The 19,431-nt window shown below is 48.2% G+C and overlaps 1 protein-coding gene across 1 annotated transcript in view; it reads right to left on the bottom strand.

Annotated features, from left to right (window-relative positions):
• LOC124619705 overlaps window positions 1-19,284 on the bottom strand; it is a 247,412-nt gene extending 228,128 nt beyond the window's left edge. The window contains exons 1-2 of the mRNA XM_047146262.1: window positions 19,185-19,284; window positions 18,619-18,824 (exon numbers count right to left, since the gene is read on the bottom strand). Coding sequence (XP_047002218.1) covers window positions 18,619-18,824; window positions 19,185-19,284 — 306 coding nt within the window. The remainder of the gene's footprint in view (window positions 1-18,618; window positions 18,825-19,184) is intronic.
• Window positions 19,285-19,431: the final 147 nt, after the last annotated feature.

The following is a 19,431-nucleotide window of genomic DNA, read 5'->3' as shown; positions in this document are numbered from 1 at the left end:
CGGCTGGAGGTCGGAGAGGTCGAGTCAAACGCATCACAGCGGCGGGAAATACATCGATACTGGAACAGACAGCATAAGGTTTGCCTAGCCCAGTCGCAGATTCGACGGGCTGGGATGCAGCCACATGACGGTAGGGTGGCTGCGTTAATGTAGCTAATCCGCAGAAAACCCGAAATCAGCAGAAGACTCTGGTGACATTTTATAAAATATGCTCGGGTCCGGATAATGAAGTGCATGTAGTTTCTTTACCACTTAGCAGCAAGTCCAAAGGCTCCGATTTCAATGGCAAACTGCGAAGGAGTCTGTCAGGTGTGTAATAAGTCTGATTAACTGGCTCCACTTCCCACGCAGTTACGCAGACGTTCAGGAAACGTTGGTTTTTGAGTGAAAACATACCCAGTCGTCTTGTATGGCCAGTTTTCTCTCTTGCACATACCTTTTCAATGGTTCCAAGAGGAAGCTAGTCGAGTAAATATGAAATGTGTCCCAGGAGGACCAATCTATACTCATGGTCATGACAGGAAAGATCATTCGAAGCCAAAAAGGCTTGGGCTCTATACTGCATACCTTAAGAGCTATGAACGGAGTGAGGTAGCGCAGTGAATAGCACACAGGACTCGCATTTGGGATGACGACGGTTCCTACTCCCGACCGGCCATCCTAATTTAGGTCTTCCGTGATTCTCCTGCATCGCTTAAGGTAAATTACCGGTTGGATCATCTGAAAGGGCACGGTCACTTTCCTCCTCCATCCTTTCCTGACCCAGGATTGTGCTCCGTCTCTAATGATCTCGATGTCGACGTGACGTTTACCACTTATGTCGCCCTCCTCCACCTCCTCGAGAGCTATGAGCTCTTCTTCATCTTCGATACTGTGAAACAAATCTCTTTGTTTTCCGCGTGTTTCAAGGTGGTAGTGTGGACCAAAACAAGAAATAAGAAGTCCGGTTCAAAAATTCAAATGGCTTCAAGCCCTATGGGAGTTAACATCTGAGGTCATCAGTCCCCTAGACTTACAACTACTTAAATCTAACTAACCTAAGGACATCACACACATCCATACCCGAGACAGAATTCGAGCCTGCGACCGTAGCAGCAGCGCGGTTCCGGACTCAAGCGCCTAGAAGCGCTCGGCCACAGTGGCCGGTACAAGTCCGGTAAATATGGGCTCTGAAGTTTGTACCTTATGAGTTATGACCATTTGTTCATCTTCGCCACAGTGAAATAGGTGTCTTCTGCTCACCGCATTTGATACCTGACGGCCCACATTGGAACACTGGGACATGGCCGATGCGCCTGAGATTGGCTTAAGCTACAGTTGACAAAACTTGTTCTTGCTGTTGCTGCCATAGTTGTGAATTGGCAATATTGAAACAAAATGTCTGACAAGTTGTCGACAGTCCACTTATTCCTTGGCATGGCATCATATTATTCAAATAAATTCACTTCACTTGCATACTTGCACACTATACGTTGTGAAGCAAGCCTCAGTCAACACTATCACAATGAGAGAGTTCTCCAGCCACCAGCGTCTTGTTGGCTTCGTGGTACCTCTCTCATCGCGTTATCTTTTGACTTTCATATCTGTCAGTTTGAAACTCACTGGACGGCTATTTTACCTAATGCTCGTATCTTCTTTGGCGCAGTGGCAAATGGCCAGAACTAAATTTTGGTAATATAGGTGAAGCTCATTATTCGAACATCTCCTATTGCGTAGACTGAAACTCAGCTTTTGATAAACTTCATCTTTCTACTAGACTGTTATAATGACGACGCAGGAAGTGACACCTCGATCTACAGCCAAAGCCTTGTCGCATTTAATATGAGAAATTAACTGCTCACTGTCTTAATGTATCACACTCGTAGTGCGTGTGAATGTGGGTACGCCGAGTGTGATGTCGCCGCGGCCGCCAAGTATATCAGCGCGGGGCGACCACTGGCCACCGCTTGTGGGTGGCGTGCGTGGGGAGCGGGGAGCGGTCACCGCTTCGCCGTCTGCCGGCAACTATCGCATATACACTGAAGCGCAAAGAAACTCGTATAACCATCAGTATTCGAATACAGAGGTATATAAGCAGGCAGAATACGGCTCTGGGGCTGGCAACGCCTATATACAGGGTGTTTCAAAAATGACCGGTATATTTGAAACGGCAATAAAAACTAAACGAGCAGCGATAGAAATACACCGTTTGTTGCAATATGCTTGGGACAACAGTACATTTTCAGGCAGACAAACTTTCGAAATTACAGTAGTTACAATTTTCAACAACAGATGGCGCTGCGGTCTGGGAAACTCTATAGTACGATATTTTCCACATATCCACCATGCGTAGCAATAATATGGCGTAGTCTCTGAATGAAATTACCCGAAACCTTTGACAACGTGTCTGGCGGAATGGCTTCACATGCAGATGACATGTACTGCTTCAGCTGTTCAATTGTTTCTGGATTCTGGCGGTACACCTGGTCTTTCAAGTGTCCCCACAGAAAGAAGTCACAGGGGTTCATGTCTGGCGAATAGGGAGGCCAATCCACGCCGCCTCCTGTATGTTTCGGATAGCCCAAAGCAATCACACGATCATCGAAATATTCATTCAGGAAATTAAAGACGTCGGCCGTGCGATGTGGCCGGGCACCATCTTGCATAAACCATGAGGTGTTCGCAGTGTCGTCTAAGGCAGTTTGTACCGCCACAAATTCACGAAGAATGTCCAGATAGCGTGATGCAGTAATCGTTTCGGATCTGAAAAATGGGCCAATGATTCCTTTGGAAGAAATGGCGGCCCAGACCAGTACTTTTTGAGGATGCAGGGACGATGGGACTGCAACATGGGGCTTTTCGGTTCCCCATATGCGCCAGTTCTGTTTATTGACGAAGCCGTCCAGGTAAAAGTAAGCTTCGTCAGTAAACCAAATGCTGCCCACATGCATATCGCCGTCATCAATCCTGTGCACTATATCGTTAGCGAATGTCTCTCTTGCAGCAATGGTAGCGGCGCTGAGGGGTTGCCGCGTTTGAATTTTGTATGGATAGAGGTGTAAACTCTGGCGCATGAGACGATACGTGGACGTTGGCGTCATTTGGACCGCAGCTGCAACACGGCGAACGGAAACCCGAGGCCGCTGTTGGGTCACCTGCTGCACTAGCTGCGCGTTGCCCTCTGTGGTTGCCGTACGCGGTCGCCCTATCTTTCCAGCACGTTCATCCGTCACATTCCCAGTCCGTTGAAATTTTTCAAACAGATCCTTTATTGTATCGCTTTTCGGTCCTTTGGTTACATTAAACCTCCGTTGAAAACTTCGTCTTGTTGCAACAACACTGTGTTGTAGGCGGTGGAATTCCAACACCAGAAAAATCCTCTGTTCTAAGGAATAAACCATGTTGTCTACAGCACACTTGCACGTTGTGAACAGCACACGCTTACAGCAGAAGGACGACGTACAGAATGGCGCACCCACAGACTGCGTTGTCTTCTATATCTTTCACATCACTTGCAACGCCATCTGTTGTTGAAAATTGTAACTACTGTAATTTCGAAAGTTTGTCCGCCTGAAAATGTACTGTTGTCCCAAGCATATTGCAACAAACGGTGTATTTCTATGGCTGCTCGTTTAGTTTTTATTGCCGTTTCAAATATACCGGTCATTTTTGAAACACCCTGTAAGACAACAAGTGTCTGACGCAGTTGTTACATCGGTTACTGCTGCTACAATGACGGGTTGTCAAGATTTAAGTGGGCTTGAACGTGGTGTTATGGTCGGTGTACGAGTGATGGGACACAGCAACTCCGAGGTAGTGATGAAATGGGGATTTTCCCGTACGACCATACCACAAGTGTACGTGAATATCAGAAGTCCGGTAAAACATCAAAGTTCCGACATCGCTGCGGCCGGAGAAAGATGCTGCAAGATCGGGACCAACGACGACTGAAGAGAATCGTTCAACGTGACAGAAGTGCAACCCTTCTGCAAGCTGCAGATTTCGATGCTGGGCCATCAGCAAATGTCAGCTTGCAAACTATTGAACGAAACATTATAAATATGAACTTTCGGAGCCGAAGGCTCAAACATCGACATTGGATTAGTGATGACGGATAACATGTTGCCTGGTCGGACGAGTCTCGTTAGAAATAGTATCGAGTGGATGGACATGTACCGGTATGGAAACAATCTCATGAATTCATCGTCCCTACATGTCAATAGGGGACTGCTCAAGCTGGTGGAGGCTCTGTAATGGTGCGGAGCGCGCGCAGTTCCAGTGGTATGGGACTCCTGATACGTCCACATACGAGTCTGACAGTTGACACGTACGTAAGCGTCCTGCCTGATCACCTGCAGCCATTCGTGCCCATTATGCATTCCGACGGACTTGTGGTATTCCAGCAGGACAATGCGACACCCCATACGTTCACAATTGCTACAGAGTGGCTCCAGGAACACTCTTCGCAGCTTAAACACTTCCGCTGGTCACCGAAACCTCCAGACATTAACATTATTGAGCATATCTGGGATGCCTTGCCGCGTGCTCTTCAGAAGACATCTCCACCCCTTCATACTCTTACGGATTTATGGACAGCCCTGCAGGATTCGTGGTGACAGTTCTCTCAAGCACTACCCCAGACGTTAGTCGAGTCCATGCCACGTCGTGTTGCGGCACTTCTGTGTGCTCGCGTGGGCCCTACACAATATTAGGGAGGTGTACCATCTTCTTTGGCTCTTCAGTGTATACGCGCGGCACTCCAGTGACTGTCCCGCTCCAAACATCTTCCAGTTGTCCCACTCACATTAGTTCTGCGTCTCAGTATGTGTCGATTCATGAGAGGTTTATTTCCACTAGTGTTAAGAGGTTTATAAATAAAGCCACATTTGTGTTACTTGGATCGTTCTCGTGTAATACTTTGTTAGTAAAGAGGGTCATGTTGTATAGTGTAGGATATCTCCTTGTTGTAATTTAGGGGGGGGGGGGAGACTTAACCAGTTTGCTATGATGTGGTGCACCAAGAATTCTTCTCCTTGTCAGTTACCAGTCACTTCATCTCACTCACAAGGGGAGGCCACGAGGTTGCGAGACTGATTTACTTCAAACGCTGTTCACCTTCAGTAGGCCATTAAAACATCATACCGTGCGGTTAATAAGGTTTACTGCTCTGGCAATTCCGTGAAAATCGCAAGGTTTACGAGTCTATTATGCAACTGATGTATCTGTGGGTAGGTGCGTGACATTAAATTTCATGGTGGTCAAGTGGTTAGCGTTCGAGCTTCGTAAGACGAATGCCTAAAAGACAATGGTTTTATTCCTGCTCAAACATTCATTTTTGTAGTAAAACTATAAATTCCTTGACATTCAAAAAATTTGCACCTACCCTACTCGTTCTTGCTACATTAGCAATAACTCACCGCTGTGCAGCTTAACTGCCAAATGGGGTCTGCCACTGTCTGTAGCTCTGGTAATGTCAAAATTTGTAGCAATTAGACGATCTTGAATACAATGGGCTTATTATTGTTTTGCTGTTTTAAACCGTAGTGATTTGTTTACATCTTTCATTTCCATCTCGTGAGAATAAACGTACTGTTGTATAGCGTTGTTCTGTTGTTCTGATCAGTTAAATGTCCCGAATGCAAATAGTGATCCATTGTTGTTGTTGTTCTGGTCTTCAGTCCTGAGACTGGTTTGATGCAGCTCTCCATGCTACTCTATCCTGTGCAAGCTTTTCATATCCCAGTACCTACTGCAGCCTACATCCTTCTGAATCTGTTTAGTGTATTCATCTCATGGTCTCCCTCTACGATTTTTACCCTCCACGCTGCCCTCCAATACTAAATTGGTGATCCCTTGATGCCTCAGAACATGTCCTACCAAGCGATCCCTTGTTCTAGTCAACTTGTGCCACAAACTCCTTTTCTCCACAATTCTGTTCAATACCTCCTCATTAGTTATGTGATCTACCCATCTAATCTTCAGCATTTTTCTGTAGCACCACATTTCGAAAGCTTCTATTCTCTTCTTGTCCAAACTACTTATCGTCCATGTTTCACTTCCATACATGGCTACACTCCATACAAATACTTTCAGAAACGACTTCCTGACACTTAAATCTATACTCGATGTTAACAAATTTCTCTTCTTCAGAAATGCTTTCCATGCCATTGCCAGTCTACATTTTATATCCTCTCTGCTTCGGCCATCATCAGTGATCCACAGAGAATTATAATTGGGGACGTTTGGGAAGGGCTTTCTAGTTACGGCTTTCGATGGTGACCATGGAAAGACATCCGAAAACCTTGGTCGCATTGTAGGATTAGAATTATTGCAACTGTTGTCTGGGACAATGTCATCCATTGTGCCAAACAAAAATCAAATTATCTCTCTCTCTCTCTGTGCGTATATGCTGACAGAAGTTGTTTGGATGATGACACAGTTACGCATATATCGTCAGCATAGGCATTGCATGGGATAGTGACAGATGCGACGCTATGCCCGATCCCGCTATGCGCTAAGTTGTTCAATAGCGGCTCTACTGCAATGGCTTACAAAATCATTGACAGAGGACATCCTTGGCGGATGGACTGCCCGATGGAAACTTCTTTTGTAAAATGGCCATTAATGAGAATCCGTGAAGACGCGTTTGTAGTAAGTTTGCGGATTAATTCTATGAGATAAGGTCCAAATCCTAGTTTCTTCATGCTTTCAAAGAGGAAGTCATGACGTACACGGTATTAAGCATTCTCAAAATCTAGAACGATCAGAGCGCCCTGTTCTTGAGTTTCAGCATATGAACAGATGATGTCCGTCAAATCACGGGCAGCTGAGATTGCACTTCGGCCTTGCACTGCACTGTACTGGTAACTGCCTAAAACCTTGTGCATAACGGTTTGCATCCGTAGCTTAACCGATCTGGTGGTGATTTTGAATCGGCATTCAGGAGTGTGATGGGTCACACGTTTTCGACCTTCCTGCTGTTACCTTTTTTCGGTAAGGGCATGGTGATAACTTCCGTAAAAGCCTTTGGTATTACTTCCAGGTGCCAGAGTTCATTCGCAATCTCGAGGAGTGTCGGACCGAGGAGGTTCCAGTATCGCTGGTAAAACTCAGCGCTGTCGGGTTCTGGTGATTTCCCTTTCTCTGCACTGTGGACCGCCAGTTGGAGATCGTCCTCTGTGAAAACAGATTCCAGATTTTCATTATCCTGTTGTGACTAGCGACAGCTCAAGGTCCTAAGAAAATCGTCGAACGAGTGTTCATCAACGGACTGCTTCTTATAAAGTTGACTGTAATAGTCGTAGACGTGCGAGATGATGTCACGTTACTTCGTGATGGCATTCTCAGCGTCATTAACGACGGCTTCAATCAACATGGCTTTACACCGTTTCGTCGTTCTCAGGATGTGATAGAGAGAGGCCCGTTCTTCGGCGGCAGCGTCTTTAGGGTGGGCTCGCACGATGATGCGTTGCATTCGTTGGCGTTGTATCGCCGTGATTTTCGCTTTATATCGTTTGATTTTTACATCGACATCGCGAGAAGTATTGGTAGTGCGACTGTACAGATCTCTCAAACAGCGATAATAATATTCAGTAGTCTGTTTCTGCCAGAAGCTTTTTTGTCGGGAGTAGCTCATGAGGGTGAGGCGTAATTTAGGCTTTGCACACAGAATCCACCACTGGAGAACGCTAGCGTAACGACGTCGGTGCCGCTGGAGCTGTTGCCATGTTATGTTCACCTCCTCTTCAACGTGGGCATCCTGTAGAAGGCTGATATTCAATTTTCAATTGCCTTTCCCACGGTAAATTTGCTGGCGTTGGAGGTTAAGGTAACACTGATATGCACAATGGTCGGAGAAGTTGACAGGAACTGTGTCACAGTTCACAGTGTGTCGCTGGAGGGCATCGGACACATAGATCCTATCCAGCCGACTGGCAGAATGACTGGTTACGAAGGTGTACGCTACCTGTTCACCGTGCAGTTTTTCCCATGTATCGTGAAGACGTATGCCATGAATTAAATGTTCAAGTTCGATACATCTGTTCGCGCTAAGAAGAATGGAAACCTCGTTTTTATAAAAATTTGAACGATCTCTCTTATGAGTGCTACCTGAGGGCCGGCCGAGGTGGCCGAGCGGTTCTAGGCGCTACAGTGTGGAACCGCGCGACCGCTACGGTCGAGGTTCGAAACTTGCCTCGGGCATGGATGTGTGTGATGTCCTTAGGTTAGTTAGGTTGAAGTAGTTCTAAGTTCTAGGGGACTGATGACCTCAGAAGTTAAGTCCCATAGTGGTCAGAGCCATTTGAACCATTTTTTGCTACCTGAGGGGGCGGACACGTTAACAATCTGCATACCATTCACTTGAAGAGAAATGCCACCACCACGAGGCAGCCTCTGCACGTCTGTAAAGGGTATACAGTCGCGCAGAAGTATGGCAGTGCCTACAGCATCCTGGGTATTGATGTTATCAATAAGAACGTAACAAAAATGGCTCTGAGCACTATGGGACTCAACTGCTGAGGTCATTAGTCCCCTAGAACTTAGAACTAGTTAAACCTAACTAACCTAAGGACATCACAAACATCCATGCCCGAGGCAGGATTCGAACCTGCGACCGTAGCGGTCTTGCGGTTCCAGCCTGCAGCGCCTTTAACCGCACGGCCACTTCGGCCGGCTAAGAACGTAACCGGGCACTTCTAAGACTGTGACTACCTCCTGTGGGAGGGCAATGTCAACGCTTGTACCGTACAAGAAATCAGTTAGCGAACGGAGTTTCACCGCACTTTGAATCCTATTGACGTTATGTGTGGTAATGTTGTAGATTTGGCTGTCGCACATGATGGCTCAGAGGACAATGAGCTCTGAGTGTTGGGATCGTCCTTCTCGACGGCTTTGAACCGAGCTCGTTGGTAACGTCTGGAGTATTAGGCGAAACGTCAAAGTCAGTAATGGGTCAGGGAGTGGAAAGGTTGCAGCACGATGGTCATGCACGAGAGGAGCTACTGCTGCATCTCCTCGTCCTGCTGCCACCACGGCTCATTGCTGTCGGGGTGCTTCGCGGTTCGCGCGCCGCCCTGCCCGCCACCGCCGGCTGAGTCTGTCAGCGTGGTCGCGTCCGCCTGGCCACCACGCGGGGCTGCGACTGACGTCATCGAGTTCCTGCGGGAGCGCTGCTGCAGCTGCTCGCTGCTCTGCTCGCTCTTCCTCTTAGCCGTTACGGTGCTCTCTTCCCTTTCAGCGCTCAGTAGTGCCTTCGAGTGTTTGGTCTGTTCACGAATGCGTTCTTGCCTCGCGGTGTTCTCGCAGCGCACTGTGCAAGAAGATTGAGGTTCAGTCTCGCTGTCACATTCTGACATGTGTACGGGTTTCAAATCATCCGACTTTTCCTCTTTGAGCCGGCCGAAGTGGCCGTGCGGTTCTAGGCGCTGCAGTCTGGAACCGCGAGACCGCTACGGTCGCAGGTTTGAATCCTGCTTCGGGCATGGATGTCTGTGATGTCCTTAGGTTAGTTAGGTTTAACTAGTTCTAAGTTCTAGGGGAGAGGCGCGATACCTGGGAGTTATAATTGACGAGAGATGGAACTTTGGAAAACACATAGAAGCCGTAACTCAGAGAGCCCTCCAGTTACTAAATAATCTCATTTCCATTGGACACAAACGATTTCATCTCCCCCCTCATCTCATCAAGCTCTATCACAACAGCATCTTGACCTCAGTAGTGGGTTACGGCTCGGAAGTCTGGGCGCACAGGCTCACGCGGGTCGTGCCCGCCATGATAGTGAGAAGAGTCCAAAGAAATATGATTTTAAGATCAGTGGGGGCCTACAGGACATCACCAGGGGGAGCTCTGTTAGTCATAATGGGGCTCTGCCCGTTAGAGATCAAAATACGTGAACAAGCGGCATGGTATTGGGCAAAGAAAGGGAATGGGGAAAAAATAACAGATATCATGGGTGTGAGAGTAGAGGATAAGAGGGAAATAAGAAACAGAGGGGAGGAATTATGGCAGAAGATTTGGGAGGAAGATGAAACGGGGGGAAGAACATTCCAGTTTTTACCTGATGTTAAAGAACGCGGGACCATGAAATATTTTGAACCTTCACGAGGACTCATCCACTTTCTCACTGGTCATGGACCCTATCCGACATATTTATGTCGGTTTGGGAAAAGGGCAACCCCCGAGTGTGACTGTGGCGCGGCTGAGGGAAGTCCTGATCATGTGGTTTTCGAGTGCCCTCTCTTCAACGACGTGGCGACAACACTCAGAGACAGACTACCAAACAATGAGACATACAATCTCCTAAGACAAGAAGACACCTTCCATACCCTGAATGCTCTGGCAGAAGAGGTATCGCGAAAGATCTTAATAGAATACCTGAGGGATCAAGAAGAATAGACACAGAACTCTTTAACCAACCGATTACGACCTGATCCCAGTCCCATACCGCCTGTGCGTGGAATGCCCGACTTCCATCAGCTGGAAACCGCCACGCATAGGATTAGGGGGATGGGATCTATCACACCGATCACGACAAGCACCAACTATGACGTAGGTTAAGCTAGTAGTAGTAGGACGTAGTTTAGAACACTAACATAGGAAACTGCAGCGATTACTAACTTTGGCCGGCCCGGTGCCAGGGGCAGGCTCCCCGGGGTTAGCTCGAGGAGCCTGACCACTCCAAGTAGGTTTATATATTTACTGGCACACCTGTGACGCTGCAGTTAGTAATCATTTCTAGGTTAGAAGTAGGCAAAAACTAAACTGCCCATTGTTGTTGTAGGAATCTAACACTACCTTAGGAATTTAAATAGTAGCTCACTAACAAAAAATTGCAATCTAAGCTGCAAAAAACTTAATCTTATGTAACAATAAATGGCCCACTAATCGTGTTAGGAGGTGGGCCACGTATGTATAATTATTATTTTATCATTGTTATGTCAATAAAGAATTTTTTTTAACGTTCTAGGGGACTAATGACCTCAGAAGTTAAGTCCCATAGTGCTCAGAGCCATTTGAACCATTTTTCTTCTTCCTCTTTGCTGCTATTCCCTTTGCTTCTCCTTCGGTGGCCTTTCTTCGTTTCTGCTGCAGTCTCTGCCGATAGGGGTGGTTCAGGCAAACTGATCTGCACCCGGTCCTGCGTCTCACACGGCTTAGTTTCAGAAGTGGCTGGCGCATCGTTGGTATCCAGCAGTAGCTGTCCCGGCGAGGATGACGGGGCCGAGTCGACGTCCGTCCTACCGCGAATGGTTTTGGCACTGCATTCCACCTGAAGTGGCATCTCTGCCTCGTAAGCATGTTCCGGCTGCCGGGGTTGTGGTACAGTCCCCGCGACTACCTCACTCAATAGCGGAACAAGTCTTTCACTATCGTCTGCACGACGTTCCCAGAGAAGCTGAAATGGACGTCGACGTGTGCAGTTCATCCGCATCTACATCTACATCCATACTCCGCAAGCCACCTGACGGTGTGTGGCGGAGGGTACCTTGATTACCTCTATCGGTTCTCCCTTCTATTCCAGTCTCGTATTGTTCGTGGAAATAAGGACTGTCGGTATGCCTCTGTGTGGGCTCTAATCTCTCTGATTTTATCCTCATGGTCTCTTCGCGAGATATACGTAGGAGGGAGCAATATACTGCTTGACTCTTCGGTGAAGGTATGTTCTCGAAACTTTGACAAAAGTCCGTACCGAGCTACTGAGCGTCTCTCCTGCAGAGTCTTACACTGGAGTTTATCTATCATCTCCGTAACGCTTTCGCGATTACTAAATGATCCTGTAACGAAGCGCGCTGCTCTCCGTTGGATCTTCTCTATATCTTCTGTCAACCCTATCTGGTACGGATCCCACACTGCTGAGCAGTATTCAAGCAGTGGGCGAACAAGCGTACTGTAACCTACTTCCTTTGTTTTCGGATTGCATTTCCTTAGGATTCTTCCAATGAATCTCAGTCTGGCATCTGCATTACCGACGATCAACATTATATGATCATTCCATTTTAAATCACTCCTAATGCGTACTCCCAGATAATTTATGGAATTAACTGTTTCCAGTTGCTGACCTGCTATATTGTAGCTAAATGATAAAGGATCTATCTTTCTGTGTATTCGCAGCACATTACACTTGTCTACATTGAGATTCAATTGCCATTCCCTGCACCATGCGTCAATTCGCTGGAGATCCTCCTGCATTTCAGTACAATTTTCCATTGTTACAACCTCTCGATACACCACAGCATCATCCGCAAAAAGCCTCAGTGAACTTCCGATGTCATCCACAAGGTCATTTATGTATATTGTGACTAGCAACGGTCCTATGACACTCCCCTGCGGCACACCTGAAATCACTCTTACTTCGGAAGACTTCTCTCCATTGAGAATGACATGCTGCGTCCTGTTATCTAGGAACTCCTCAATCCAATCACACAATTGGTCTGATAGTCCATATGCTCTTACTTTGTTCATTAAACGACTGTGGGGAACTGTATCGAACGCCTTGCGGAAGTCAAGAAACACGGCATCTACCTGTGAACCCGTGCCTATGGCCCTCTGAGTCTCGTGGACGAATAGCGCGAGCTGGGTTTCACATGACCGTCTTTTTCGAAACCCATGCTGATTCCTACAGAGTAGATTTCTTGTCTCCAGAAAAGTCATTATACTCGAACACAATACGTGTTCCAAAATTCTACAACTGATCGACGTTAGAGATATAGGTCTATAGTTCTGCACATCTGCTCGACGTCCCTTCTTGAAAACGGGGATGACCTGTGCCCTTTTCCAATCCTTTGGAACGCTACGCTCTTCTAGATGTTCTGTTGAATGGCAGATCGAACAGGTAGGGGGTTGTCCAATGTAAGCTACCTGTGCACGACAGCCGCCAATGACAACATACGAAGGTATATTCTTTTTTAAGTTTACACGTACACTTCGCACGCCGCTGTTAACTTGGTAGCGATATGCACTCGACCATTTTTCATTGGTAACTGACAAAACAGCGCCTTACAGTGATAGAGAACGTGCAATCAGATCATTAGGGCATTAAGGTGGCACATTAAATACCCTGACGGTTCTCACTCCGTATCCCGAAGGCACGATTTGGACATTACTAATACTGCCATCATTATGACGAAATGGTCTCACGCCAGCATGCTCCTCAACGAATTTCTCGTAAGTGTCACTCGAAATAAATTGCACAAATAACGAGTACTACACAAAGTCCAACTGGAACGTGTCGACTATATCTTCAGGCAATTTCAAATCCTCAAAAATTCACTCGTGAATTTCAAACGCCGTCGGTCGCAAGGCAGCGCGATCGAAAACACATTGAACGCTGTTCTCTCTGTTAATTGTCGACATCGTACTTACAACAGTTATACAGAAACAAACGTTAACAGCGCTCGCACTCGCTGCTCGGCTCTCCACCTCAACACTGCTCGCGACGTAAACACTGGCCCGCGTTACCGCCCGTCACCGCGCGATGTCCACTAGCCGAGTGCGTGAACACGACTGTGAACCTAGGCAATTCCTTCGCTGCGCTGTTTCCTGCCTGGCAGCGCTTCTCGGTTTGGTCGCGGGGCCTGGGGGACGTGTATTGCCACGTTTGTCGTTTGTCGGGAGCGCGACATCTAACGCCATCACATATCTCTTTCATTTCGGGTTCGATTCCCGGCTGGGACGGAGATTTTCTCCGCTCAGGGACTGGATGTTGTGTTGTCCTAATCATCATTTCATCCCCATCGACGCGCAAGTCGCCGAAGTGGCGTCAAATCGAAAGACTTGCAGCCGGCGAACGGTCTACCCGACGGGAGGCCCTAGTCACATGACATTTACAACTAACTCTTTCATGCTGCTTCGTCAGTTCCCTAAGTTTAATTTGCCTTTCCTTCCGTAACCTTTAGTCGCATTTTCCTCAGTTCCTCACGTACTGAGTTTTGTCTAGCCACTTGATTGTTACTGCCGGTGCAATCCTGTGATATTAAGCACTTACTGTCCTTGACTCAGACACTTGATACTCAGCTGTCCTTTTCCTAATTAATTCATTTTCTTCGAAGTGAACTTTTTTTGAAGACGGTCGTTCTGAAACTGTTTTGTGACCCTCTGCTAAAATGATATCGCTTTAAATACAATTGTAAGTTTTTACCTGTTTGATATCGTTAAATTCACAAGTTATTCAGCATTGTATATTTATCCAGCACCTTATATGTCAATTCTGTAACTATTATGTTTGTCATTCAGCACTGCTTCAACTAAGAATTTAAAATTCTTGGAACTCCCCTTTAAAAAGAAGCTGGATTGTGAAGGACAATATTTGAACTTGTGACGTCATTAACTGTTTTACAATTGTTCGAATACTTTGGGCCAAATTAGCCCTTTTTCACTTATGATTATCTCCTTAAAAATCGAACGCGAATTGTGAGAGATGTCAAAACTGGGACTTAGCCTTCCACGAGAAGTTCGAATCCTTGTCCGATTCCGTCAAAACGGAACATTTTATGGTCACAAAATGATTATAAGGTACTCCATTTACATTTCTGCAGGTGGCGCACCTAATGCAATTTGTCTATTGTAACCGCAACTGCCGAATGCAAGCATTATTACGCCGTAAATAATACAATTAATTATGGTAATAGCCTTCCCAGCTTGGTGCCTCAACAAAATTCCATAGTTACGGAACATTACATCTCCTCAAGTTCTCCCTGGTGTGGCCAGTGCGCTGCAGTTAGTGAGGAAGTAACTATTTGGTATCTTTCGGTATGGACTGGTCGTTAGCGCAGGCGCGGATCCAAGGCAGGTGTCGGGTGGAGAATGAGGGTCATGGCCCCTACCAGAAATGTTTGACGGAGATTTTTATTTTTACGTATATCAATTTCCACATTTCAGAGCTCACTTTCGGAGAATACAGTAGCATAAAAACTAAGAGCCCCGAATATCACAAGGGATTCTAGAACGTACCAGCTGCAGGGTGTCCAACGAGCGAATCCCTGATATCAGAATAAAATATCTCGAAAACTGAGATCGAGAGATGAATGCAAGAAAAGGTATATTTATTGTGAAAACTATAATAGTTTTACAGAGAAGTTTCCACATAGTTCGAAACACTGCTAACAGATGGTGCTGAACGCTGTTCAAATCTTACAATATCAGCGTGCATGATTTAAATCTTCCTCTGCAAGGAGTCTTTACAATGTAAAACCTTTTTTGATGTGTGTATGTGTATTTCATTCTCATTATGGGATATGTTGAAGACGGGATTACGGAATATTTTAGGAGTGGGGGCTGTAACTATGATCCCCGAGAATCGAACCCTGGATCCGCACCTGCATTAGTGTGGAAGTTAAATATACACTACTGGCCATTAAAATTGCTACACCGCGAAGATGACGTGCTCCAGACGCGAAATTTATCCGACAGCAAGACGATGCTGTGATATGCAAATGATTAGCTTTTCAGAGCATTCACACAAGGTTGGCGCCGGTGGCGACACCTACAACGTGCTGACATGAGGAAAGTTTCCAACCAATTTCTCATACGCAAACAGCAGTTGACCGGCGTTGCCTGGTGAAACTTCGTTGTGATGCCTCGTGTAAGGAGGAGAAATGCGTACCATCAAGTTTCCGACTTTGATAAAGGTTGGATTCTAGGCTATCGCGATTGCGGTTTATCGTATTGAGACATTGCTGCTCGCGTTGGTCGAGATCCAATGACTGTCAGCAGCATATGGAATCGGTGGGTTCAGGAGGGTAATACGGAACGCCGTGCTGGATCCCAACGGCCTCGTATCACCAGCAGTCGAGATGACAGGCATCTTATCCGCATGGCTGTAGCAGATCGGGCAGCCACGTCTCGATCACTGAGTCAACAGATGGGAACGTTTGCAAGACAACAATTGTTGTGGACTGGCAAGAAGCCAATCCACAGTGACGGGTAACCGAAAGGCACGCGCTTACTCAAGCAGGCTGGCGTGAGGTCTGAAACAGGATACGGAATGAATGCTATAAAGAAAGGTACGTAGGTGCTGGAATACTTAACTTTAATCCATCATTTGTATACATCGTTATGGATGAGACATGCTTCATACGATAACTATCAATTGCTATGGCGCCTTGCTAGGTCGTAGCCATTGACTTAGCTGAAGGCTATTCTAACTATCTTCTCTGCAAATAAACGAGGCTTCGTCAGTGTTTCATCGCTAGCTAAGTCGTCCGTACAACTGGGGCGAGTGCCAGGACGTCTCTCTAGACCTGCCGTGTGGTGGCGCTCGGTCTGCAATTACTGACAGTTGCGACACGCGGGTCCGTCGTATACTAATGGACCGCGGCCGATTTAAAAGCTACCACCTAGCAAGTGTGGTGTCTGGCGGTGACACCACAACAATCATCTGCACGAACAGTTCGACGATGTTTCCAGCAGCATGGACCATGAGCTAGGAGACCGAGGCTGCGGTTACTCTTGACGCTGCGTCACAGACAGTAGCACCTGCGGTGGTGTACTCAACGACGAACCTGGGTGCACGAATGGCAAAACGTCATTTTTTCAGATGAATCCAGGTTCTGTTTACAGCATCACGATGGTCGCATCTGTGTTTGGCGACATCGCGGTGAACGCACATTGAAAACTTGTATTCGTCATCCCTATACTGGCGTATCACCCGCCGTGATGGCATGGGGTGCCATTGGTTACACGTCTCGGTCACCTCCTGTTCGCATTGACGGCACTTTGAACAGTGGACTTTACATTTCAGGTGTGTTACGACCGGTGGCTCTACCCTACATTCGATCCCTGTGAAACCCTACATTTCAGGAGGATAAGGCACGACCGCATGTTACAGGTCCTGTACGGGCCTTTCTGGAAACAGAAAACGTTCGACTGCTGCCCTGGCCAGCACACTCTCCAGATCTCTCACCAATTGTAAACGTCTGGTCAATGGTGGCCGAGCAACTGGCTCGTTACAATACGCCAGTCACTACTCTTGATGAACTGCGGTATCATGTTGAAGCTGCATGGGCAGCTGTACGTGTACACGCCATCCAAGCTCTGTTTGACTCAATGCCCAGGCGTATCAAGGCCGTTATTACGGCCAGATGTGGTTGTTCCGGGTACTGATTTCTCAGGATCTGTGCACCCAAATTGCGTGAAAATGTAATCACATGTCAGTTCTAGTGTAACATACACTCCTGGAAATGGAAATAAGAACACATTGACACCGGTGTGTCAGACCCACCATACTTGCTCCGGACACTGCGAGAGGGCTGTACAAGCAATGATCACACGCACGGCACAGCGGACACACCAGGAACCGCGGTGTTGGCCGTCGAATGGCGCTAGCTGCGCAGCATTTCTGCACCGCCGCCGTCAGTGTCAGCCAGTTTGCCGTGGCATACGGAGCTCCATCGCAGTCTTTAACACCGGTAGCATGCCGCGACAGCGTGGACGTGAACCGTATGTGCAGTTGACGGACTTTGAGCGAGGGCGTATAGTGGGCATGCGGGAGGCCGGGTGGACGTACCGCCGAATTGCTCAACACGTGGGGCGTGAGGTATCCACAGTACATCGATGTTGTCGCCAGTGGTCGGCGAAAGGTGCACGTGCCCGTCGACCTGGGACCGGACCGAAGCGACGCACGGATGCACGCCAAGACCGTAGGATCCTACGCAGTGCCGTAGGGGACCGCACCGCCACTTCCCAGCAAATTAGGGACACTGTTGCTCCTGGGGTATCGGCGAGGCCCATTCGCAACCGTCTCCATGAAGCTGGGCTACGGTCCCGCACACCGTTAGGGCGTCTTCCGCTCACGCCCCAACATCGTGCAGCCCGCCTCCAGTGGTGTCGCGACAGGCGTGAATGGAGGGGCGAATGGAGACGTGTCGTCTTCAGCGATGAGAGTCGCTTCTGCCTTGGTGCCAATGATGGTCGTATGCGTGTTTGGCGCCGTGCAGGTGAGCGCCACAATGAGGACTGCATACGACCGAGGCACACAGGGCCAACACCCGGCATCATGGTGTGGGGAGCGATCTCCTATACTGGCCGTACACCACTGGTGATCGTCGAGGGGACACTGAATAGTGCACGGTACATCCAAACCGTCATCGAACCCATCGTTCTACCATTCCTAGACCGGCAAGGGAACTTGCTGTTCCAACAGGACAATGCACGTCCGCATGTATCCCGTGCCACCCAACGTGCTCTAGAAGGTGTAAGTCAACTACCCTGGCCAGCAAGATCTCCGGATCTGTCCCCCATTGAGCATGTTTGGGACTGGATGAAGCGTCGTCTCACGCGGTCTGCACGTCCAGCACGAACGCTGGTCCAACTGAGGCGCCAGGTGGAAATGGCATGGCAAGCCGTTCCACAGGACTACATCCAGCATCTCTACGATCGTCTCCATGGGAGAATAGCAGCCTGCATTGCTGCGAAAGGTGGATATACACTGTACTAGTGCCGACATTGTGCATGCTCTGTTGCCTGTGTCTATGTGCCTGTGGTTCTGTCAGTGTGATCATGTGATGTATCTGACCCCAGGAATGTGTCAATAAAGGTTCCCCTTCCTGGGACAATGAATTCACGGTGTTCTTATTTCAATTTCCAGGAGTGTATGATCGAGCACACGGTCGTGCAGTGAGTGCGCTGGTGGCAGGTACTCACGTCGACGGAGATGCCGGGCACGGGGAAGAGGAGCGCCGGCGGCGAGTCGCGGGGCACGTAGCGGTAGAACTCGCGGCCGTCCTTGTACCACTTGACGGAGTACAGCGACTCGCCCTCCAGGTCGAAGCGGCACTGCAGCCGCGCCGACTCGTGGCGGACCGCGTGAGCCGGGATGTGCGCCTCCGCCATCCGCAGACCCGCCGAGCCTGCAACAGCCGCACTCGTCACCGTCGCAGGTCCAAACAAAATGTTCAGATGTGTGTGAAATCTTTTGGGACTTAACTGCTAAGGTCGTCAGTCCCTGAGCTTACACACTACTTAACCTAAATTATTCTAAGGACAAACACACACACACACACACACACCCATGCCCGAGGGAGGACTCGAAACTCCGCCGGGACCAGCCGCACAGTCCGTGGCTGCAGCGCCCTGTGACCGCTCGGCTAATCCCGCGTGGCTCATCGCAGGTTCCACTGCGACTAGCGGAACAGACTACAGTAGTCCGGTGGGGGTCCCTCAGGCAATGAGATATAGATAGACAGTCGTTTATATTTCAGACCCAGGACCCTCGGGGAAGTCCTCGGCGTGTTGCACGTCGATCTCCACTGGCACCTGTGGGACACCAAAGCCGCAGACCGTTACCAACACGCGCCGTTTCCACGTCATTGTGGCCGAAGCGATGCAACTTCGGTCCTCCTCAAAAGAATAGCTCTCATTTAGTCACAGAAGCTAATAAGCTCGTCTTTAGCTAACCGTTGTCCTTTTCCACATCCCGCTAAGTGAATACCGGGCTGACAGCCATCTAAACAGCCG

The sequence above is a fragment of the Schistocerca americana genome, chromosome 6 (genome assembly GCF_021461395.2).
Source record: "Schistocerca americana isolate TAMUIC-IGC-003095 chromosome 6, iqSchAmer2.1, whole genome shotgun sequence".
NCBI classification, from domain to species: domain Eukaryota; kingdom Metazoa; phylum Arthropoda; class Insecta; order Orthoptera; family Acrididae; genus Schistocerca; species Schistocerca americana.
Note: the sequence above shows the minus strand (reverse complement) of the source record. Positions and strands in the feature narration are given on the sequence as shown.